Source organism: Dipodomys spectabilis, unplaced genomic scaffold, assembly GCF_019054845.1.
Source record: "Dipodomys spectabilis isolate Male_0828 unplaced genomic scaffold, ASM1905484v1 ptg000297l, whole genome shotgun sequence".
Lineage (NCBI taxonomy): Eukaryota > Metazoa > Chordata > Mammalia > Rodentia > Heteromyidae > Dipodomys > Dipodomys spectabilis.
The window spans coordinates 2,188,386-2,214,159 of NW_024870974.1; the positions used below are offsets into that span (position 1 = coordinate 2,188,386).

The 25,774-nt window shown below is 39.6% G+C and overlaps 1 protein-coding gene across 1 annotated transcript in view; it reads left to right on the forward strand.

Moving 5' to 3' along the window:
• Col25a1 (collagen type XXV alpha 1 chain) overlaps positions 1–25,774 on the forward strand; it is a 408,459-nt gene that overhangs the window by 206,007 nt on the left and 176,678 nt on the right. The window contains exons 3-4 of the mRNA XM_042701800.1: positions 8,424–8,468; positions 11,016–11,023. Of these exons, the coding sequence (XP_042557734.1) occupies positions 8,424–8,468; positions 11,016–11,023 (53 nt within the window). The remainder of the gene's footprint in view (positions 1–8,423; positions 8,469–11,015; positions 11,024–25,774) is intronic.

Sequence of the window (25,774 nt, forward strand, 5' to 3'; positions counted from 1 at the left end):
CATCATTATCGTCACTTAAAATGAGAACCTAAAAATAAGCCTGTGGATTGGTATGGCAAATAAAGATCTTCAGAAGAACTAGTAAACTCCTTAGAAAGTTTACCAAAGGCTCTATGTTCCTCAGTGGCATTCCTATAAGCATGTATCAGAAAATTGCAGCAGTCCCTTGTGAGCTAGTGTCAGCATTCAAAATCCGAGTCAGATTGTCTACAGAGAATCCATGAACCCCCCTCTGACCAGCTCTGAGCCACGGAGCAACCCATTACCCTCTCTGTACCATCACTTCACAAAGCAGTCACACAGCTAGAATCAATAAAGATGGTCCATGTACATTGCTTACACCAGAGTCAAGTAGTTGTGTGATAGCACGCCTAAATATTAACCGTCGTTGTTTTCTGTTTTACCATGTTCAAGTATCCTCTCCACCTGATCCTGTGGGCTCGTCAGCTGCTCTCTCATTTACACGAATGGCTTCTCATTTTATTCAGGAGATAATACTACAAAAGGACACTGATAACTTCCAGCTTGGTTCATTAGGTTCAGGCTGCCATGTTGTCCTTTCCGCTAAAGCACTGGTTTTTGGGTGGTTAACGAGAGATAAGGGTCTTTCTTGCCTGGACCGGTTTTTAGCTGAGATCCTCAAATCTCAAACCCCTGAGTAATTAGGATTACAGACATGAGCTTTCAGTACTGAGCAGATTTTTAAAACTTTTACTACTGATGGCTAATTTCAGCAATAAGCCTACTATATAATTACATTAATATCAGCCTAAAGAAATCCGGGGCTGCTGTGTTTAATTCACTCCTTGGAATTTGCCAATGAAACTATGTTTCATTGGATTTTTTTGTTTTTTTTTTTTTAAATATATATATATATATATATATATAATTTTTTATTGTGAAAATACCATACAGAGGGGTTACAATTACATCAGCAAGGTAATGAGTACATTTCTTATCAAGCATTGTTGCCTCCTCCTTTGTTTCCCCTTCTCATCCCTTGCCATCCTCCCCTCACACCCCCCCACACCAAAGTTGTAAAGTTCATTTTTCGACATAACGTCTTCTACATCTCATTTTTGTTGCAATGGGTCCACCTGTATCCCTATTTAAATAATTTGTTTTTTCCCTTCCCCTCCCCAAATTATACCAATATCAAATGATTCCCCTCAGTAGATGAATGGATCAAGAAAATGTGGTATATATACAATGCAATGCTATGCCTCCATTAGAAAGAATGACATTGCCCCATTTGTTAGGAAATGGAAAGACTTGGAAAAAATTATATTAAGTGAAGTAAGCCAAGCCCAAAGAAACATAGGTCCCATGGTTTCCCTTATTTGCAATAACTAGTATATGTCTGAGACAAGCAGAAAAGGTCAGATAAGTTGATGTTAGGCCAAATGAATCCCAAGATAAGGATTCAAATGTTTTTTTCTTTCTTGCGATTGTTTCTAACATATATATAAGATGATTTCTTTGTTGCTTTGTGTGTCTCTCCCCCACAATATAACCCCTGTTTCCATTGTTGATATTGATACTATTTTTTGTGACTTTAAAAATTCTCTTTATTCTTAAAGGACCTCCCTCCGGCTTCTACATTCTATGTAAGACATGCAACTTTAGAAAATTCAACCTATTTTTTTCCTGCAGCTTAGTACCTAATATTTTCGATGGGAGTATATTATATAGATAAGTGTTCTTGTTATAAAGTATAAAATCCTTCAAAGACCATCTATTTTTCAACTGTTACTCTTCAACATCTTGCAACTCCCTCTCCTGAAGTAGAAATTAAAAAAAACAAAAACTGTCTTGATAAATCCCCTGTTGGATCCTGGGATAAAGAGTTCCTAGTACCATAATAATGAAACACTTTATGTGTGGGAAGAATGATAGAAATAACAACTGTGCTACATCAGACCTCATTAAAGTGAATGAACTCCATTCGGGCTGTTCATAGTCTTCAACAGTTTATATTGCATATTCTGTATTTATTATCTAAATATTAAAAACAGCAATAAAGGCAGCCCTTCATTTGCTGGAATTCCATTTCTGGAAGCAAAGCATCTATGTGAAACCTAAAAATATTTCACTGCACTGGGTTTGCGAATCTTTCTTTGAGTGAGTAAGTACAATGGTATTTAAGTATATTCTTGTCACTCTTCAGTTATGACATACAGATTAATATTTTTCTGGCTATAAAATTTATAAAAATCAATTTTGAGTTAATTTGGAATGATTTAGTTGAAACTGAACTTACATTGCGATCACAGGGAAGAAGTCATAGACGACTTTGTTACATATTATATTAGCATCAAATAGCTATACAGCAGAAATTTTGACCTACCATCTATGCATATAATATAACTTGATCAGACTCACCTCTCTCCCTCCTTTCCTCCCTCTCCCCTGCTCTTTCCCCTTTATCTCTTTTGCCCCTTCTAAAAGGGAAATACAGAAAACAATAGCTCAGGGATGAGAAGTACTCTTGGCAAATGCATGCTGGGTAGGGAGGCAAACCAGGATGCTTTAAAAAAAAGAAGAGAAGAAGAGAAAAGGCAATAAATGACAACAACAACAACAACAAAAAAAAAAAACCAGGCTGCTCTTCTACCCCAGGAGATCTCAGGAATGTCTCTGGCAGCTGCAGCTGGCTCTGGGGAGGGAGGGATCTGTCTGGTGCACTGGAGACATCATCCTTCTTGAACCAACCTTCCTCTCTTTGAGCTACTGACAGAGACTAGCCCAGGTTTGCCTTCAGATCTTTGGATTAACCTTGCAAGTAGCCGAGATTAATTTCAGAGCCTTCACCAAAGTCCTCCCACCTGCTTGCTTGCTTAATGCCTTAAATTCCTGCAGGATGGACCAAAGCCTTTCATTCCACAATTAGAAGGAAGAGGCTTAGACAGCAAATGCTTGACAGAAGATGACTAAAATTTGTTCTCAACCAACAACTCGCCATATTGGATTGCAACCATTTGAAGTAAAAGATCACTGGTTAAAACAAATACATTGAGGAAGGAATAAACGATAGTGAATTCTTTTGTTTAACATAAACAGAGAAAACAAGTGTGCAACTGATTTGCATTTCTGTCAATCTAAAACTGAGGCCATATTTGGTATTTTGCTGTATTTGAGATATTTTATTGTATTTACCCTGATGGACTTAAAGGGTCCCTGTGACATTCAAGATGAAGCTTGTTATTCAGGTGCACTAAATTGTTGAGAAGTCTTACTATTTTATTGATGGATGTGATGATAAAATAACATAGAGACAGTTTATGTGCTTTAAACATGAATGAAAAATGAAAGGAGCAGTCACTTAATGTATGCATATAACACCTTACAGTTTTACATTCATAGTCTCATAAATGGGGCAGAAATAAATCATCTATACTGGTTATTTCAGCAGACTAAATCAAATTGGTTCTGAGAGTTGCTTCAACTTGCACAGTAGTGAACGCTTATAGATCTTAACTATTTTCTATCCATCATGCTAAATTGACTTTAAATATTATGATTAGAAGGCAATATTAATTGTTCTCAATTTCGCATATATATATATATATATATATATACACAAATTTTTGGCATGAAACACTCAAATTTGTTATAATCGCTGTTGACTGAGTAAAAAGAAAATACATATACCACCAGCTGAGTACTGGTGGCTCATACTTGTCATCCTAGCTACACAGGAGGCTGAGATCTGAGGATTACCATTTGAAGCCCACTCAACAGCAAGGTTGCTGAAATTCTTATCTCCAATTAACCACCAGAAAACAGGAAGTGGAGCTGTGGTTCAAATGAGGGCTATCCGTGAGTGAAATAGCTCAAGGACAGCACCCAAGTCCTGAGTACAAGCAAAACAAATCCAAGACAAAAAAAAGAAGTTAATGCTTACTGATTGCTTAGTATAACATCTTTTCATGCTATAATTACCTCCTTCATACAGATTCTGTCAGACAATATCATTAGTGACCACTAAGTCATTTTTTGTGACCACTGGACTGCATTTCTCCATGTCCTCGGGTTGCCATGACAACACACCTGCGCACACTCTCCCAAGACCTAAACCTTCTCCTTGTTTCCTGTCCACATGCTATCTCCCACCCCACAAGCAACATGGCCAGAAACAAACCCAACTAAGAATTACAAGTCTTTTCTCTAACTCTTCCTTCATATTTTGTAATCAGTATTTATAAGAAGTAAAGGTGTTTTGAAATACAGGAAAGCTAATAGCATTCAGACAGGTTATATTGAAACTTGATTTTGAAATACTGGCAGGATGAGCATATATGAGAAATGGAGTTTAGAATTGACAACTTTTGGCAACTCATCAGAGGAGAGCATTCAGCTGCATCTATAATCAGCCATCCCCTAGAGCAAATGAGGCTCATGGATAGGCGTGAACATTACTGGTTGTCATAGATCTTCTAATGCTGAAAAGCAATTTGGTTTTGTAGTTTCCCTTTATTTTCTGTAATTCTTCATTGCTTAATTCTTAGCTTGTGCATTTCACTTGCTAAGTTGCTGGTAGTATCTGTTTTTACTCTTTCCATTCAAATTCTCTTTTAAAAAAAACCCCTTGTGCCAATACTGGGGTTTGAACATAGGCCTCTCAAGCTTTTACTTGGCCTTTTGCTCATGCCCTTTGCTCTCCTACTGAGCTATGCTTTCAGTTCCTTAGTTTGACCAGCTAATCGGAGGTACGCATCTCACAGATTTCTCACTGTGGGCTGGCTTTTAAACTAGATCCTCAGATCTCAGCCTCCTGAGTAGAATTAGGGATGTGAGCCACTGGTACCAGTCTCCCATTCATATTCTTAAAGTGGTTTGTTTTACAGACTCATGTCTTTTTGCTGATGAAATTCACTGAAACCTTCTGGCGTAAGTCTCTAGCTAGAGTCCATGATTAAAATCCACGTTCCAACTTCTACATTTTGTCCCTACCACTCCTGGCTGACGTTCTATTACTCTCTCTTTTCAGCTCTCATTAATGTGTTTTTTTTTCTTCTGGGAGACAGCTATCTAGTGTTTTTTCTGATTTTTTTTTTCTTCTCAATCTACTGAGCTGCCAACTCTGTTATCAAATTCATCTCATCCATTTCACTTTTAATTTTTGCTTGTAAGTTTGGAAACAAAATCAAATAGTTTTGATCAGCAGACTTCTTTCGACTTTGGTTTATTCTCTTCATTAGCTAGATCTTTGTCTACATCTTTCTGAAAGTTTTGAATAATTTCTTACTTCACTGAGTTAGGACAATGCTCAATTCAGGCCTCTGCTTCCTATCGTCATTTAATATATTCTTTTTCAATCCAAGATATTTTAGAGTCTCATCATCTTATAACTGGTTTTGCTTCATTTTTTTCTGTTACATATCATGATACCTTTTGAAAAACCTAGTCCTCAAATGACTTCCATTTCCTTATATTCTGCTCTCTGGCTCTAAATATGACAGATTTCCCACAACCTATGATCTGTTTCTGGAAGGCTTCTGATTGAATATTTAAGGAAGGCATGGTCATATATAGTATTCATTTGTTTTTTAAGCCTAATCCCCAATGAATAGATAATACACTTCTAAGGCATGTCATAAAAGTCAGAACTAGGTCTTCTGGCACCTTCGTTGTCAGTGAGTTGGCAGTCAAAATACCTCTCATTGTAACTTTCCTTTTGCCTGATTTCCTTCCTTCCTTCCTTCCTTCTTTCCTTCCTTCCTTCCTTCCTTCCTTCCTTCCTTCCTTCCTTCCTTCCTTCCTTCCTTCCTTCCTTCCTTCCTCCCTCTCTCCCTCCCTCCCTCCCTTCCTTCTTTCCTTCACACTCTTCCTCCTTTTCTTCTTGGACAGTATTTGGGTTTGATCTTAGGGCCTCATACTTGCCTAGCTTGCTTGCTTGATCAGCTGGTGTTCTACCTCTTGGACCACACCTCCAGCCCAACTTTTTGCCAGTTATTTTAGAGATGGAGTCTTGCAAGCTTTTCTGCCTGGGCTAACTTTGAACTGTGATCTTTCAGATCTGTTCAAAGCCTGCTGAGTAACTAGGATTACAGGCATGAGTCTATGCTTTTATCTTTGTATAATCCTAAATTTCTTGTCTCAGTTTAACTGTGAATCATTTTTATTTGTACCTGAAGTATAAATTCAGTCTATAGTCAGTTTTTAAAATGGGCTTCTAGCTTGTCTTCAAGAATAGCATGGCTTTTGTTAATAATTCTATGTGAACCATAGCTATCTTAAGTATATAATGGTTTCTAAATAAAGTATCTTCAACTACAAAAATACCTGATTGCTAGTATTTGTTGTGTGTGCTTTATGCTAGTCCTCAGGCTTGAACTCAGGGCTTGGGTGCTGTCCTTGAGCTGCTTTTTGCTCAAAGCTAACACTCTACCACTTAAGTGACAGCTCCACTTCCAGCTTTTTTTGGAAGTTAATTGGAGATAAGAGTCTCTGGGCTGGCTTTAACCCATGGTCTTCAGGTCTCAGCCACTTGGGTAGCTAGGATTACAGGTGTGAGCCACTGGCACCTGCCTTGATTGCTAATCATAATGAAGTTTCATGTGTTAGAATTTGTTGGTGTGTGTGTGTTTGGGCAGGATTACAACTGTATATTTCTTATCAAGGGCCCACTGAGTTTCTTTACCTACTTAAACAATTCTCTTCCTCTTCTTCATCTGGCCAAGAACATCCTTCACATGATGATCTCCCTTTATACTAGAGCCCAGGTAAACTCTGTTTCTAGTGAAAGCTTTGGACTTTGCTGTAAAGTTGCTGCTCCTAATACTTTAACCATTTTACTGGCTAGTTGCTTTTCACCTTGTTACAAAACCCGGGTGGCCAGATTGCTCCCGTGCCAGCAGTGGTGGGAAAGCTAAGTGGCCCACGATGTTAGCATTTCTCATGATAACGTTTCCATGCAGAAGGCAGTGTCTTCAGCTCACACTGAGTCAGCTGCACACACTGGCCTGTGCTGCCTGTGTCTTAAACTTTTCCGGAGTTCCACTTAGCAGCTCATTTTTTTAAAGCAGACAGTACTGTATTTTCCTTGGACTTTTTCTCCTAGCAAATATCGTAAGTCCTCCGTTCTCATTGTGGACTAACTACTGTGTTCTGTTTGCCTGAGCCATCATTCATTGGAAGCTATTTCTGCCCAATGAAATGAGGACAGAAATTATGTAATTGAGAATAATGACTTGAAAGCTACAAATGCCTAAAATCTTGTGCTAAGTCTCAGATACATACCCACACCCCTCTCACACAAGCATTAGGTTGGTGGTCTTAACAGATAGTTCACTGAGAGAGCTACCACAAAGGCTAAACTGTTCAGTAAGGGAGAATAATGAATCATTCTCTAGAAAAACCAGACTTAAGGTTACCGGTACACTTGGTGCAGTTAGAATGGTTGTGAATCTATTCAAGGTATAATTTAAAGAAATTCCAGTAGATGTGCATTTAATACATTTGCAAAATGTATTCATTTTACTAATGTATACTTTTAATTACTAAATATTGTTGGAAGAATGAGGATGAATTTGACTGAAGAGAAACTATTCATTTGGACTTACTTTTGTGTTATTTATTATTTTGTCACTTGTGGGGCTTGAATTTATGGCTGAGGTGCTGTCCCTGAGCTCTTTCATGCAAAACTAGTGCTCTACCACTTGGAGCCACAACTCCACTTCCAGTTTTTTTGTTTTTTTGTTTTTTTGTATTAAATTGGAGATAAGAGTCTCACAGACTTTCCTACATGGGCTAGCTTTGAGCCATGATCCTCACATCTCAGCCTCCTGAGTAGCTAGGATTACAGGCACCCGACTTACACTTACTTTTAATTAGTTAGCTATAAAAAAAAATCTTTGTGGAAAAAAAATTGCTAAGAAACATGAAATCTCAACAGCAACAGAGGTTTAGTGATGATATCCAGGCACAATGAGTAAAAGTTTCAAATCTTTAGTGTTCTTGAGCCACAAAGGATTTTTAGATATTTCGAGTAAATTTTTATAATTAAGGGAGCTTAAGAGTTTTGCTGAAACACTAAATACAGTATTGGCTTTTGTAAATGTTGGGTCTGTTTCTTGAAGATGGTGGTTAAAATCAGCGGGGGGAAAAAGTATATAAAAAATGATACACTTGGGGCTGGGAAGGTGGCTCAGTGGTCGAGCGCTTGCCTTGCATGCCTGAGGCCCTGGGTTCGATTCCTCAGCACCACATAAGCAAAAAGAAAAAAGCCGGAAGTGGTGCTGTGGCTCAAGTGGTAGAGTGCTAGCCTTGAGCTGAAGAGCTGAGGGACAGTGCCCAGGCCCAGAGTTCAGGCCCCACGACCGGACCCCCCCCCCCAAAAAAAAAAAAGATACACTAGTCATGTTATAATCAGGAGAAAAAAAAAAGACTATACTCTAAAGAAATTCTTCTTTGTATTTCAGGTCCTCCAGGGAAACGAGGGAAGAGGGGCCGAAGAGGAGAATCTGGTGAGTCTCTTTTTCTCTGTGTCCTTTTTGCTGGTGTAGTTCCCATTTTAGCCCTCCATGTTCATGGTAGTACCTTTTTGGGGGCCCAGTCCTGGGACTTGAACTCAAGGCCTGGGTGCTATCCTTAAACTTTTGTGCTCAAGGCTATCACTCTGCCACTTGATCCCTAGCTCTACTTCTGGCTTTTTTGTGTGTGGTTAATTTGAGAAAGGAGTGTCATGGACTTTCCTACCCAGGCTAGCTTTGAACCACAATCCTCAGATCTCAGCCTCTTGAGTAGCTAGGATTGCAGGCGTGAGCTTCCTGCACTTTGCTGTAATACTTTCTTGTCGGAGGTTGTGTGTATGTTTAAATCTTCTCTGCCGGACCTAGAATTCCTTTCTGTGTCGTCTCCTTGTTTATATCAAACTATAGTCAGTTTGCAAAGTATTGCTGACTACAGTTTAATAGCCACTGACCTTCCCCCAACCCCCTAATTTTGGCTTACTTGTGTCAGGCGAAGTCTGTCTCTCTGTAAATAGTGGAGCATTTCTAAGCTGAGCATGGTGTGACAGCTCACCCATGTGCCTGGCTCAGTAGGTGGTCAGTAAATATAGGTCTTCTCTGAAAACATCTGCCTCAGACATTGGAGTACATATCTTGGCAGGTCTTGTTATTATTTTATCCAACTGGCATAATTTTGTCATGCTTTTAACTCTCATTCTTTTCAAATTTGGAAAGTTGTGATTCTTCTTGTATAGCCAGAGTTTTAGTGATGACAAGGCGATTAGTAATCAATCCAGCATTTTTCATCCTATCGTTGAGGGGACAGAGGCCCAGAGCAATCAGGTAGTTCGGCCAGGGCCATGCAGGTTTAGATGAGCAAAACTCAAAATAGAACTCATTGTTCTGATTCCCACTTAAGTACCCTTTTGCTTTCAGGCCAAATCCCCATAGGCAAAGTAAAACAGAAACTTGAAATTAAAATATGTTTTGAAAGCAAGATGTACGAATGCATGAGTTCTCTTACTGTTTTGCTTGTTTTATAAAGTCTATGATTCCAAAAAATGTGAATGGTCAGATAAAGGTTTTTGAGGTCATTTCCATACAGAGTAAGTTAAAGTTTGACTCTAGTATATAATGTTGTTTTCTAGTAGTTTCTGTAAGTATTTGTCAGTATGAAAAAATATTTGCCACGTGTTGATATGGTAGTCTATTAACCCTATTAGGAAGAACAGACAGAAGATTGGCTCACTCCTCTTTCATTTCAAAGATGGCTAAGTAAATAGCGTTTATGATAAATCATTAATTTTTGAGCCAGGTGCTGGTGGCTCAAGTCTCTAATCTTTGCAACTCAGGAGGCTGAGATTTGAGGTTTGCAGTTTGCAGCTAGCACAGGCAGGGAAAAAAAAACCTGAGATTAATCTCCAATGAACCAGCAGAAAGCCAGAAGTGGAGATGTAGCTCAAGAGGTAAAGGGCCAGCCTTGAGCAGATAAAGTTAAGGGACAGTGCCCAAGCCCTTAGTTCAAGCTCCAGTGCTAGCATGTGTGCGCGCACACACACACACACACACACACACACACACACACACACACACACACACACACACACACACACACACACACACACACACTTAGTTCAAGCCCCAGTGCTAGGGTGCGCACACATACACATCACACACACATATTCACTAATTTGGGCAGTGTAGCTACTATTGGATTCCTTTAATGGTATTCTCAAAAGTTGCCATTAAACCTCTCTGAACCTAAATAATTGGAAACTTGTAAAAGTATCTTCACAGAAGTTTATAGCAGAAACTATTTTGAGGACTAAGAAATGACATGACTAGAGTCAAATACTTAAATGATTTCTGTGTCAAAGGATGAAGAGAAAAAGAAAAATTTTCATGTTTATGCAAAGTTGTGCCAAGAACATAAAAGTCAATTCCCAACTTCCTAGCTTGTTTAGAATTAGTGTTTTAATTGAGCATATGGAATATGAAATAATGAAATATTTTTAGATTTGCCTGTTTTTAATGAGAATAGATAGCTTAAAAAAACTTAAACACTGGGATATTTAGTCTTTTTGTGTATCGGCAATACTATTGAATGGAAGACATTTCTAGAACAAGTAACGGGTACATTTCTTATTCAGATGCTTTACCAAAATCACATATATCAATTGTCTATAACTGGTCTAAAAGATCCTCCTAATTCACATTTTATGTAGACTTTTCTAAGTTAGACATTCTTTGCTGAAGATTCCTGAGTAATTTAATAATCCATAAATGGGCTATGAGGAATCTGAAAATTCCTTGAAATTTTATACAACATTGTGTGCAGGTATAATTTTTTTTCTGAGATGGTCTTAATAAATCCATGACCAAAAAAAAAAAAAATACAGAACACCCATCAAAAATTACTGAATTCTAAATAACTTGCGGTCTTTTCTTATACTGATGGTTATGATGATTTTTTAAAATCTTCTATTTAATCTTACTATTTTGCACTATTTTGCACAATCACTAATTTCTGTTTTTCTTTTCCCCACCTTTCCTACCCAACAGGTCCTGCTGTAAGTATGTCTGATGATTTGAGCTCTCTACATAAATGCGGATCACGTATGGTAAAACTTTGTTTAAACATCAAAGTAGTGTCTGTATTTCTATTACAAACATTATAGCCTTTGAGGACTAAGTTTGCAATATTATTTTCTAAGTACACTACTTGTGGATCATGTGCTAATATGAGAGTACAGTCTACCTCCATTTTTTTAAAGTCTATTTTTGATGGTCACCAATTGCTCTTTTGGGCGCTTGTGATTTTTAAATATTTTTCCTGGAATTCTGAGCTTGCTTTTGCAAGAAATCTCCAAGCTATTTCACACTTCTTTCTTTTTCATCTGTTTAAACTTGTATCTGAGATTTGCCAGTCCAGCAAATATAGATGGCAACATGATCATGGAAGCAATACCCCTCTCCCTCTGTGGGGTCCGTCCTCTCCTTCCTCCTTATTCAATGCTTGCTTTGAAGTCTGTTGGAGACTTGCCTGACTAAAAAGCCTGAGACACAGCCCTTGGAGAGTTGCATTATCTTTTCTTTCCTTGAGTCCTTCATAGCTGCGGCATTCCAGTCTGCTTTGCACTCACAGGAACAGATTATCTTGTCAGCTTGGAGCTAGATATGTTTCTGAGTAATATCCTGGATATCTGTTGCCTGACCCCAGTGTTTATACTGTGCACAGTGCCTTTACAGTAGCGATGATCATCAGCCTTGAGATATTTTCTCATCCCACATAGCCAGTTTGTTTGCAGAGTTCACAAAAGCCACATGGCAACTTATCTAACCAGCCAGCATGGTCCGGGGAGAGGGCTTAAGCTGAGACTCATCAACTTGATTCAGCGGAAGCATTGGCTTCCAAATATCTTTTGCAGTCTTCCTGCCACATTCAAGGATGAGACATAAATTATGTTTACAATGGCTTTGCTTCTGTAAACTGACTTCTGCCTCTTGCTTAATGTTAGGTAGATGGCATGCCCTGACTCTAGGAGACTTTACTCTCTGGCTTCATATTTTTAAGACAGAGGTTTTGAAGAGTAAAAACAAACCACTACTGTCCAGGAGAAACTCCCAAGGTGATAGCAAAAATAGCATGCTTAAGGCTTCTGTTTTGTGGAATATGAGTTTTCCATGTAGAGAGATAGTTGAATCTTATTTCTGCGCTAGGGAGATCTTTGAGATGCTGGTATTTTCTCTTCAGTTCCTTGAAAATTCAACCAGACATGTAACCTTTGGTTTCTTGAACCATTTATTAGTGCAAATTAGCTAAAGATTTTGTCCTGTCCTTGTTATATATAAATAAAAGAGAATTAATTTAGTATTAATATGCTTAGCATATGGAAATCAATATTTTAGGCATTTTTATTAAATATATTTTTATTGTAAAGATACTGTGCTGAGGGACATTTTATACATATAATTTTATTTTGTTCTTGTCTCAGCCCTCAATGCCATCAACATTGTTGAATGAGGAAACTCAGGCTACTTACCAAAGAACCCTCAGCTAGAGGATTTGTGAAGTAGAAAATGAGATGTGTCTAATCCCTTCAGTTTCCCACTTTACTTCTATTCATTGTGAGTTGTAAGTGTGTTATAACAGATTGGGCAGGCTGTGGGGCTCAGCATAGACCTTGATATAAACAATTGACTGTAAAGAAATGTGATCAGGTAATGTAAAGCAAACATTGATACTTTAGTCTCTGGACTACCTTTGGCACAAATTATGGTAGGTATTGTAAACTGTACCAGAGAAGTAAGGTATATTCATATTTATGCTAAGAGGTAATTCAAGTTGCTCACATTTCATTTATAATGGGAAATCATTGATTTTGAAAAGAGAAGAAAATTGTTTGATCATATCTTTACTAATGAAATGGAGTTTTATCATAGTTAGGACCCTATATCATGGGAAACGTAAGGCTGAGATATCTCATAACAAAATCCTGTAAGCCTCTAAGTTCCAAATCCCCATGTAGTATTTTTCCCCTGGTACTGGGGCTTGAACTTAAGGCCTTGGCACTGTCCCTTAACTTTTTCATTTAAGGCTAGCTATTGACCTTTTGAGGCCCAATTTGACTTCCAGACTTTTGGTGGCTAATTGGAAATAGTCTCTGGATTTGTCTGCCTGTGCTGTTTTTGAACTGTGTTCCTCAGATTTCAGCCTCCTGAGTAGCTAAGATTATATGTGTGAGCCACTAGTGCCCAGCTAGGATTTCTAAGAAGTTATATCTACCTTTTTAAAAAATATCTACCAAATTTGGCTTTAGAATATGTATTTTATAACAAATATCTATTATATTTCTTACATCTGAATAAGTATTAATGAATAGGAGCATTATTATGATTAGATACTTATTAACAATAATATTCAATTATTAACAATTTTGGGTTCTTTTCTCAAGCAATTAAAGACGGAAGGGGCAAAATGTGTTTGAAGCAGGTAGAGCAGGTTTATTTGAATGCAAAGGAAACAGCAAAACAGACTTTTTTAGTATGAGGTGGAGTGACTGTAGTCTCTCCTTCTGTTAGATATGGGATCCCTTGCCTCTTCCCATTAGGGTGTGCTCCTGGACTGATTGTTTTAAGGGGTGGGCACACAAGGAATCTGGGGAAGAATAAACATTCAAGTGAGACCCAGGGCATCATGGGAACAAGTGCCATAATGGGCTGCGTGTTATTCGTCCCAAGTTCTGTCTACTGCTTACACCTACTTGCCTCTCCAGGACCATCTGACCTTCCCTCATTCATGGCCTTTTTCTTTCTTCTTAGAATCATCTTCACTTATATGTGTAGCTTCTTTCCTTCTGTTCTTTTTCATGAACTGAAAACTTACTATGTCACTATTTTGTATGTTTTTTTTAGGAGGGGTCAGTCATGGGGCTTGAACTCAGGGCCTGGGTGCTGTCCCCGAGCTGTTCTACTCAAGGGTAGACTCCATTGCTTGGAGTAGCAGCGCCACTTCTGGTTTGCTGCTGATGGTTAATTGAACATAAGAATCCCACGGACTTGGCTGTCCCTGTTGGCTTTGAACCTTGATCCTCAGATCTCAGCTTCCTGAGTAGCTAAGATTCCTGATCCACCAGCACCCAGCTATTTTGTGTCTTTAAAAAACATATTCAGTTATACTGACATACAAGAAACTAGATTTTTTTTTTAAAGTCAGTGCATATAGTGTTAGTTTAACTGCAGTGGCCTTGGCCTTCATATTTTTAATGGACAGGCCCAGAGGAAGTTAGAGAAGTTCAATAGTCTTGCCTCTCCTGAGCATTCCTTGGCACAGAACCTAGGACATAAATCCTTCAAACATCTTTCTGGCTGAACTTCTATGGTGTGGTGGCCTCATTTGAATAGAAGGATTGTGATCAGTAACCCAGGGTCTTGGTGTATATTTTCATCTCATTCATCTTCGCATTATTGTGAATCAGACTCCAGTAGTGCAGGAGGCAACCTGGGCTTTCAATGGGATGAATAAGTAATGCATTGATTGAATGATGGCAGATTTCGTTTGTCACTGTGAGTCGTGAGTTTTCGTCCTTTTCTAAAGCAATGCTCTCAGAATACCATGGGAAAAAAAAAACACAAAATATACTTAATGGTAAAATTTAATTTAGGCGGGGCTGGGAAGGTGGCTCCGTGGTAGAGTGCTTGCCTCGAATGCATGAGGCCCTGAGTTTGATTCCTTAGCACCACATAAGCAGAAAAAGCCATAAGTAGCACTGTGGCTCAAGTGGTAGAGCGCTAGCCTTGAGCTGAAGAACTGAGAGACAGTGCCCAGGCCCAGAGTTTAGGCCCCATGACCAACAAAAAAAAAATAGGAATTTCATAGTACATTTTTACTTGCTATATTTTAGAAAACGTGAGGTATATCACACTAGAATTATGTGTGGATGGACAGTGATGTTTCTTCTGTCCAGTTTTGCACATGGAAATGGTTTATGTTAGAAATTGAAATGAGACGTGAATTAGATGCCACAACTCACTTTTTTCTTTGGGAAGTTGCTTGTTCTCTTCCATTTTGACAAAAAAAAAAAAGTATTGCTACTATTAGAGTCTCTGCTATAAACAACTGTAGTAGAGCAGTTTTATGATAATCTAATGGTTTTGGTTTTTGCCAGTCATGGGGCTTGAACTCAGAGCCTGGGCACCGTCCCTGAGCTCTTTTGCTCAAGACTAACACTCTACCACTTTGAGCCACTTCCAGTTTTCTGGCAGTTCTTTGGAGATAAGAGTCTCATGAACTTGCCTGCCCAGGCTGGCTTTGAACCATGATCCTCAGATCTCCACCTCCTGAGTTGGTAGGATTTCAATCATGAGCCACCCACCAGGCTGTATAATTTGTTTTTATGTGAATATCAGATACTTTTTTTCTATTATCTTTCTTGTGAAGATAACATGTATTAGTCTATTGCTGTAAGGAACTCCAAACGAGGCTTTGAACATCTAGCTTAGATACCGCAACTATATTTCTAGATTTATTTTGTTTCCTGAATATGAAATTGGTGTCTTCTGTTTTGGATGTCTTACAGATAGATTCACATTGAAATAAGCAAATGATTTGCATTGGAATTTATGAAATAACTTCAGGGCTTTTCAAAAGAGCACATTTTTCCTTCTAGTTTTTGTTATTTTTCCATGTGGGTAGAGAATGAAGTCTTTCTCTCGTTTAGTCCCTAAAGTAAGCACCATTTTAACTTCGCAGGTCATAGAGTCAAGCAAGTCCAATCATTGTAGCCAGCAAAGAGTCAAGAGACCTTTTTTAACTGGCTGTTTTATTTGTATCAGTCTATCAAGCCCTATAACTGTGCTTGACTGACAGAGATATGATGTTATTGTTGGTAGCTCGAACCCTCCAAGGTGTGAAATGTGAGGCTGCTGTGCCTCCTGTTCTGTTCCATCGTCCTTCAACAGGCGTCAACTCGGTTTGAACCCTAGAATCTTGTTGACAGATGAATGAAGCAAACTCAGCCAAGCTAAGCTTACTGTGCGATTTCTGCCAATGTGGTGGATGAATTAGGAAACGAAATTTCCTTAGATATTTTAGATGTAAAACTCTGACATCTTTTGACTTCACATTGACAAAAACAACTATATGATTTTTTAAAATTCAAAAGCCAAGTCTTTTCTGAGCATACTTACAATGGAAATTAGTACCGGCTACCTAGCTTGAGCTACTTTTAGGTACCAGTTTCCATCATTCTTGTAACCAAGAGATTTCTTTTACTTATTTTATGAAAGAGGAAACAGGGTTGGGCCAGTCAAGTAATTTGCCCAATGATGCAGAAGAAATAAATGGAACTTGAATCCTGGTGTGTAGGTGTGTGTGTGTGTGTGTGTGTGTGTGTGTGTGTGTGTGTGTGTGTGTGTGTGTGTGTCAGAGACAGGGGGGCAGAGGGGGAGAGGGAGAGTATGTGTGTGTGTGTGTGTGTGTGTGTGTGTGTGTGTGTGTGTCAGAGACAGGGGGGCAGAGGGGGAGAGGGAGAGTATGTGTGTGTATCAGTGAGTCAGTCTGTGTGTCGATGTCAGAACAGGAACTTGAACTCAGGACCTGAGTGCATTCCCTTACCTTTTTTGCTCAAGGCTGGCACTCTTACATTTGAACCACAAGTTCACTTTCAACTTTTTGTTGATGAAATGAAGATAAGAATCTTATGGACTTTCCTGTCTAGGCTGGCTTTGAACCCACTCCTCAGATCTTAGCCTCCTGAGTAGTTAGGATTATAGGACCACTGGCTCTTGGTCTCTTTTCAAAGCTTTATTTCCCATGCATTTTACATGTTCTTCAGGCAAATAAGGTTTAAATGTTACTACCTTCTTGGTAGGTGTGTTTTCTTCTTGGTAGGCTCCGTGTTTTATCTGATCCTATGTTGTGTGTGGTTCATATTAAGCTCTTTTTAGTTACTGATAGATTTTACATCTTATATGTGTTCCTTTATATTCCTGGTTACTTAAAATGAACTTTTATATACCATCTAATCAACTTATATATCAGACTTACATGTGTAATGGTAGCACATCCTGTGAAGGCCTGAGTGTTGCCTGTTGAGGCAAGAAAATTAGTTTCTCAGCAAATGCTTTAACAATGACTCTGTTAGTGTCCAGCTTAATCATATAATCATTTCTATATGCTTGTGAGTGTGCAGTAATTTGCATTTCTCCTATAATAATAGGGTACCTTTGTTGATGGAGGGAAGCATAACATTTGTTCTGTAGGAAGTGGTACCCCTACAAAATGCCAGGACAGCTAGATAAATTCCCCTACAAACCTAGAGGATTCATTTGTGTCTAAAGGCTGAATGGGAGATGAGAGTTTTAAGAAAGTGGCCAATAGGTGGTTTGTTTTGGGACCCTGCACCTAAGTTTGACTCGTAGAACAAAAAACAGCAGAGGAGAATTATTATGAGCTTGTGTATGGGGGAGAGAGTCCTCTGTTTTCAGGCTGCCATGTTTGTAGAGGGCAGAGTTTGCCAGCAATTTTAAGACTTTCCCTGCTGTTGTGAGTGTAGAGTGTCTGGGGAAAGCAGAACTTTCTATAAGTGGTCATGATAATGGTCAAATTTACCTTTAAACTGAGATAAGTCCGAGTGTTAAAAAAAAGAAAAGAAAAAAATATACAAAAGTATTGTTTTTCTTGGCAACATGGTTGGTTTATTTTTTTCTTGAGAACTATTTCTGGATACCATCTGTTCTAGAACAGATAACTGTTGTGACAGATACACAATGGGATGTCACTGTTTATTTACAGTAGAAATTTATCTTTCATACATGGTGCACTGCAGTGTTGTCAGGGACCCCAGGTGGATGGAGACTCTGCCATCTTAGAACTTTCACCTTCCAAGGCCTGTCCTGAGCATGGGCAGAAAGCCATCAGATAGAGAAGGAAAGCTCAGAGGAGCAGGTAGAGGATTCTTCTTGACTAATACTGGAAGTACAGAAGATGTATGGTCGTCTTCTGATTCTAGACCTGCCAAGAGTCACATCAGAAATACAAGGCAGGTAGAGAATGGTAATTGGGTTCCGAAAAGGTAGACAAATCAGAAATGTAAACCAAGAGGAAGCTGAATGTTCCTTTTAAAGACTAAAAGGCAAGCATGTTATACTGTCAAAAAATATATTTTTCAGAGTAGGACCCAGGACTTCACACATGTTACCCCTCACTATGTGCCTGGCTTTATTCAAAATGACTGGAAAGATCATTTAGAAGGAACCTCATTTTAAGAAAAATTTACTATGGCTTGATGGTTGAATACCTACATATCCGTCAGATAACCAGTCTACTAGCAAATGGAGTATCATGTCAGACTTTCCTGTTTTGCGTTCTTGTCACCAAATACCTAATCCCATTGTTGAGTTCCTACTACTGTTTGCCTATGGAGACCTGTAAATATATCTTTTTTAATTCAATCATCACACCATACTGTTTTGCATTAAACACCTTTCCAAAGTCTGCCTCCGAGTCACATTCGTCCTGTACTGCTTTCGTCTCCCTTCTCTGTACACTGTCACCCTTCCCTCCTCCAAACCCTTTCTTGAGTCACCTGTCCTATTCCACATGCATAACCTGGTAGCTTAGTCTGTGAGCTGCATATACACAGGCATGGTGTGGCAAGAAGAACTCGACACATTTGATTAGAGGTTAGACACTAACAGCTCTTCTATACCCATCATTTGGTGCCACCGTCCTATGAAGTAGCTCTATTTTTCTATTTCACTCCATAGGGAAGGGAGCAACAGGCTTACCACAGATTATTCCAGGGTGACATGTGGGTGGCACCTAGATCAGGAATGCTGACATCGCTTTGCAGTGCAACAACTAAACACAGAAGGTCAACACCTTTTAGAGAATGGCTACCAGACGATCTCTCCCACTTGACATATTCCAAGATAAAACATTTCAGGAAATTCAGCCTTTAGAACGTGTGTTAAAAGAAAGCGTGGTCCAAAGGCACAAAGCCCTCTGTGCCTATGCTCCTACAAAATAATAATTCATGACATGAACTCCAGGAAAATGGAAATATAAGAGGTTTGTTTTTCTTTGTTGCTATTCTAGTTTTCTTTCCTTTATGTCTTGTTTGTTCACTTTTCTCTCTTGGGAGTAAGGGGAATCCAGAAATGGAAGGACAAAGGGTGAACAAATACAGCAGTGATAACTCACTATACGACTTGTGGGCAGGGACAGGAAAAAACTGGGAGAGAGCGAGGGAAGGGGTAACATTGTCCAAAATGAAATAGACTCTTTACTTGACTTATGTAGCTGTAGCCCTTCTAAATGTTGCTTGTATAATAACAATAAGTATTTAAAGTATATAATATGTACTTTAAGATATATTATTGGTGGACAAAATGGTAAAATTGGAGATTAATTAATCTACTCATTTTTATCTCAGTGGTCAGTGGTCAGTGATGCATCTATTGCCTGAGCCCCCATCAAGAGGGAAGAAAAAGGTGGCCTAGAAAAGGCAGGGGCTGCCTGGGGACCAAGGGGAGAGCCACACTGAACTCTTTTGGGGGAGGTAGCCTGGGTTACAGACCCAGCTGGAAAGGCCAGAGGCTGGCTCTTCCTATGCACCATGCTCTTCCTCTCTCCTGGCTCTGGCCTCCTCCAGCCTTCCCATGCATGGCCCTGTGGAGAGTGGAGACAGGCAAACAAAGGCATCAGCACCAAAGTGGCTGAATCACCACTATGAATACACAAATGAAATCCATATTTGTGTAGCAAACCCACAGAACAAGAAGGGAGAAGGTTTGGCAAGCATCGTGGAAACCCAATCTGGAAACTACAAATTTAAAAACAATTATTTTAAATTTCATATCACACACTTCCTTTCGGAGGCTTCCGTTAGCTACATCTATGTTAGGCTCTTCTTCTGGGAATAGAAACGCAAGCATTCCAGAGCCTTGTGCTGCCCAAGGCCCCATCGATTTTATAGGACACATGAAAGCATATTTCAGTCCTGTACTGCAGACATGGTCTTTTGTTCTGATATATCATTTCAGTCAACAGTAGTAACACATATTTGGTCTCTTGATTTGCAGTTTGGGGAACCATTTCAACTTGCTCTCTGGAAGAGAGCATTATTAACAACCAACCGGCATACAGTTTCAGACTTTTTCACAGGTGAGAGGGAAAGTTGAAAGAGAGAATTAGAGAGTTCTCTGCAGGCACCCCAGATAATTTATCACCCTTCTGTGGTAATGGCTGAATGTATATATCTTTCACCATGTGTAGCCTTCCATTTAGAGGTCCAATCAATGGTAAAGAATAAGAAATGGGTTTTCAAAACCCTTCTTTGGAGTGGAACTAATCAGCTGGTGGGTTCCTTTTAGGCAAGTTGTGACTGGTACCCACTATGCCCTATATATATATCCTTGTGTAGGAAATGACCTAACCTTCCACTTCGAGTTGAGTCAATTATTTATCCTGACGACCCCCCTCCACTGCTATCCAACCCTCTACTTTGTATATTAAAGTTAAGCCTCTAATCATCGAGTCCCCATGTCTGGAAAGTTTATCTGGAGTTGCCATTACGCACAACCTTACTTTGTACATGAGGGCATGAGTTGAAAAGAAACTATTTTAGAATTCTTGTATTGTTTACGAGTTTGAAAGTCGTGTGAAAGATGAGGATTTAGTCCTTTGCCTGACTGGATCCCCTGGGTTTTATTTGTTGAGAATGTTATTTTCCCATAGGCATTGACTTTCCTACTTGGAGGGGAAAGGAGGGTAGGAAATTCTCCTTTTTTTAACTTTAGTTTCATGCTGTTAATAGACTTTAGAAGAGAGTTTGAAAGATCATAAACAAGCTGATGGCAATTTCAGATCACTGGAACATTCTGAACAAAATGAAAAATTGTTTGACCTTGTATCAAATATCATAATTCATAGGAAACTCACTACAGGGATTGTGTATTTCCTATAAATTATAAAGTTTCCTATGTGCAGATATTTAATCAAAAACACAAGGTAAACGAACTTGGACTGGAAAGCCTCCTCTTAGTCATTATTATAAGGGGTAAACTTTTATTTTCATCATCAAAAATAACCTTAAAGAGCAGACCATTTCTATCATTTCTATTTATTTCCAGAACTTGTAATACTTTATAGAAACCATAATAGCTCCCAATATTTTCTAGAAAGTTCAGTAAATCATTTAGAGAATAAAGCACCCAGAGAATTTTCTAAGATTATGTTCTGCTGAAAAAAAAAGAATAGACATTGCATTCATGTAAACTTATACTAGCAATTGACCTCCTCTGTTCTCTGCTTAGGAATATACTCCATTGACTTAAAGTGGTTGCTTACAAGGTTCAACCTGCTGTAGGGACTGTCCATGATTTATAACACACATCATAATGTCAGTAAGTTAGGCCCACATTCCTTTGGGAAGAGTTTGGTAACAGTCAAAAAGATGGTTCCTATTAGACTGTTTCTTGCCAGGGGACTGGAAGACAATGTCATTTCAGGAGTGAAATCCTGCTTTCGTTGGAGGACAGAGCTAGGAAAGGTGGGATGTTACTAATGTCAGTATGATAAATCTCTTACTAAGATACCTCTCTGTTAAGTATTTGTTCTCACCTGCCTTCACTCAGTGCCGGCCAGGCTTGGCAATACCTTAGGATACCAACAATGGTGCGAAAATGTCATTCTGAATTGTAGATCTTCAAACTTACTACTTTTTGCTTTTAACCAAAGTTTTCTAAATGTTTAACTTTATCTATTCAAGTCCCCATATGGAGTTAAATAGTATGAATTTGTGTACTTACATAAAAACCCTTTGTGTTAACACTCAAACTTAGATGGGTAGACAAAAACACATATGCACATATGAACAGTATTATATATACATGATATTTCAGCATACATACATATAATGAAAACCCCATAGTAGGATATGAAGTTTTAATTAATATTTGTTATATGTGTACTTCTCACTTTCAGCAAATTTTAAAAGATTGCATCTATGATTTCATTTTTTTTTCTGGGGGTCCGGTCGTGGGGCCTGAACTCTGGGCCTGGGCACTGTCCCTCAGCTCTTCAGCTCAAGGCTAGAGCTCTACCACTTGAGCCACAGTGCCACTTCCAGCTTTTTTCTTTTTGCTTATATGATGCTGAGGAATCGAACCCAGGGCCTCAGGCATGCAAGGCAAGCGCTCTACCACTGAGCCACCGTCCCAGCCCAAAGATTGCATCTATAAAAATTGACTAAGATACTGATTTCAGTGAGTGCACCCAAGAAATCACATTTTTCTGCTAAGTAGAATAAATGATGTTTGTTTGTTTGCCAGTCCTGGGCCTTGAACTCTGGGCCGGGGCACTGTCCCTGAGCTTCTTTTGCTCAAGGCTAGCACTCTACCACTTGAGCCACAGTGCCACTTCCAGCTTTCTGAGTGTTTTATTGGCGATAAGAGTCTCCCGGGGCTGGGAAGGTGGCTCAGTGGTAGAGCACTTGCCTTGCATGCCTGAGGCCCTAGGTTCCATTCCTCAGCATCACATAAGCAAAAAGAAAAAAAGCCCGAAGTGGCGCTGTGGCTCAAGTGGTGGAGTGCTAGCCTTGAGCTGAAGAGCTGAGGGCTAGTGCCCAGGCCCAGAGTTCAGGCTCTATGACCGGACCCACCCTCCCCCCCGCCCCAAAAAAAGAGTCTTCTGGATGTTCCTGCCCAGGCTAACTTTGAACTATGATCCTCATATCTAAGCCTCCTGAGTAGCTAGGATTACAGGCGTGAGCCACCTGCGCCCAGCACCAAAGATGCTTTTGAAGAATCAACTGTCCCTAAAATACTGTCCCTAAAATACCACTTGAGCTACAGCACTACTTCCGGCTTTTTTCTTTTTGCTTATGTGGTGCTGAGGAATCAAACCCAGGACCCCAGGCATGCAAGGCAAGCACTCTACCACTGAGCCACCTTCCCAGACCCTGTTTGTTTGTTTTTTTTAACTTGTCTCATTAAGGACTACTTTAAAGGGAACGTATTACCTATTTCTCAAGAAATGTTACCCTTTAATTACTTGATTATCCATTAATTACTTGAGTGAAGCCTCAAAATTATTGCTAATTTTACTTAATTTAAATAGCAAATGGAGTTGAAAGAAAGTTTGGCAATTTATTGAACTGAGTTAAAAGATTTGAATATGTTGGTATTAGTAACTTCATGTTATTTTCATAGTCAAACATCATTTCAGTGAGGTTACTGTTTGTATTAGTGTAAGGGTCAAAATGTACATGTCACAAAAGCTTGGATGATAGGTGTTTATGATGAAAGATATTGTTGTAGAAAAATTTTTTTACTAAAGTGAGAATACATTATCTACAGCAGAGTTCTCATTACTGTTTTCCTACCTTGTGTGCATTGTGAAGGGAGGGAGAGGAATAGTGAAAAGAACTGAGAAATCTATTTCTTGACCAGGAAATAAACAGGTTAAAATTTCCATTCTCTAGGGGGGGGAGGAGGGAAAGGAAAGACCTCTGAATTTATTGTTTCCTTAAAAACTTTGAAGGTCTGCATTCATGGTTTGGTTCATTGCTTGACCTCTGCTGGTCGGGATGACTTTCCTCTATTCGTGCCTGCATTTGCAACGCGACTGTACAAACAAGGCGACCGGATTCCACTGCTCTGCAGATGGGTCCCCCAGGAGTACACCCAGGAGCTGAAGGAGCCAGATCTGGGCTACACCTGCCCTCTGACATCAGTGCAAGAAATCCTTCCCCTGCTTAATGGCAGGGCCGGTTGCCTTGACAGACTTGGTGGATGAGAGCCATGTTCCCTCACTCTCGTATCCTAGTTCATGCACGCCTCGTGAGTCGCTCTGTTCTTTGTGCGCGTGCACCATGTGTCTGTGTGTCTGTGCGGCGTGTGAACTGGACTGAAACTTTCCCCTCAAGACTTAGGTTTGCATTTATCAAAAAGCTTTGAAAAGAATGCATTAGCAGACTTTATTTCCAAAGACTTTGACCGCCTCTAAGAAGGTCCTGGTGGGCTAGTCTAATTTATTTTTATTTTGCATACTAATTATGCATCCAAGTGTCTACTTTAGCATAGTCTACTTCCTTTCTCTTAGACCATTGTGGGGAAGGCCACTCAGCCATGCCCCAGGCAGGATGTGGGGGGCCTTCCTGCAGTGGTGCATCTGCTAATTCCCCCCACAGTCGACTAGGAGCCTGCTGCCACTACAGCTCACAGAACACTTGCTTTTATCCCTCAGCAGTGATTTAGGAATACTCACAAAGAACCTGCAGAGCCTCATCAATAGAGGTAATTTAGCCAGCAGCTCAGAAAGTGCTAAGCTACATTCCCTGTCTCCAGGAAGAACATTTCTATGTCTGAAGCAAAGACATGTATTCAGGATGCTCTCAGTGAAAACATTACAGTATCTGACTTTGTCCAGACATGGCTGATTATATAATGTTTTCTGTTAAAATGAGGTTGTTTTTTCCCCCCGACACAATCTATTTCTTTTTAACAGAGAGGAATAGCTAGTTTTGGAATAGCTAGTTTTTAACCATTTGATCCTCTGTCATGAGGAATTCCAGTGCTTGGGAAAGATGGGAAGAAAAGGATCTGAAGAAAATATCTCCACCTCTTTGTGTTACAGTAAATTGCCAGTTGAAAGAGTACAAGATTTACTTTTTCTTCTTCCCCCAATGCCTGACACGTTATAGGTGCTTAAAAATGTTGCCTGAGGGGGGCTGGGAAGGTGGCTCAGTGGTAGAGTGCTTGCCTTGCATGCCTGAGGCCCTGGGTTCGATTCCTCAGCACCACATAAGCAAAAAGAAAAAAGCCAGAAGTGACACTGTGGCTCAAGTGGTAGAGTGCTAGCCTTGAGCTGAAGAGCTGAGGGACAGCGCCCATGCCCAGAGTTCAGGCCCCACGACCGGACCCAAAAAAAAAAAAAAAAATGTTGCCTGAGGGCTGGGAAGGTGGCTCAGTGATAGAGTGCTTACCTTGCATGCATGAGGCCCTGGGTTCGATTCCTTAGCACCACATAAGCAGAAAAGGTTGGAAGTGGCGCTGTGGCTCAAATGGTAGAGCGCTAGCCTTGAGCTGAAGAGCTTAGGGACAGCACCCAGACCCAGAGTTCAGGCCCCACGACCAGCAAAAAAAAAAAAAAAAATGTTGCCTGAATACAAATCTATATAAGGATGAATTGTGTGTGAGTGTGTGCGCGCGCACATATATGCATATATGTGTGCATGCTGGTCCTGGGGCTTGCACTCAGGGCCTGGACACTGTCCCTGAGCTTTTCTGCTCAAGGCAAGTGTTCTACCACTTGAACTGCAGCTCCACTTCTGGCTTTTTGGTGTTGAATTGGAGATAAGAATCTTACAAACTGTCCTACCTGAGCTGGCTTTGAAATGCAACCCTCAGATCGCAGCCTTCTGGGTAGCTGGGATTACAGGCATGAGCCACGAGTACTCAGCACAAGGATGGAATACTTTTTAAAAAATGTGTACGTTGAGCCTTCTACTACCAACAGCTGGTATACCATTAAAAATACCATTCCATGATCAAACTGACTGAAGTATGGTATTATGCATAAGAGTGGATTTCCATGATCTTAACTCATTTGAACAGTTAATAGCTAGTTTAAGAAAATGTATACCAAGAAGCTAAAACATACCTTGTCTGAGAGGGGGTGAGAGTTAAAGGGAGGGGCAGCTAGTTGAATGATGGGTAATTACAGTCATGATACTCAGTGTACAGACACGGAAATAAAGGAAATTGGAGGGGATGGGTAAGATTAAGATAGATGAGAGCCGTGTTCTTTTCATGCC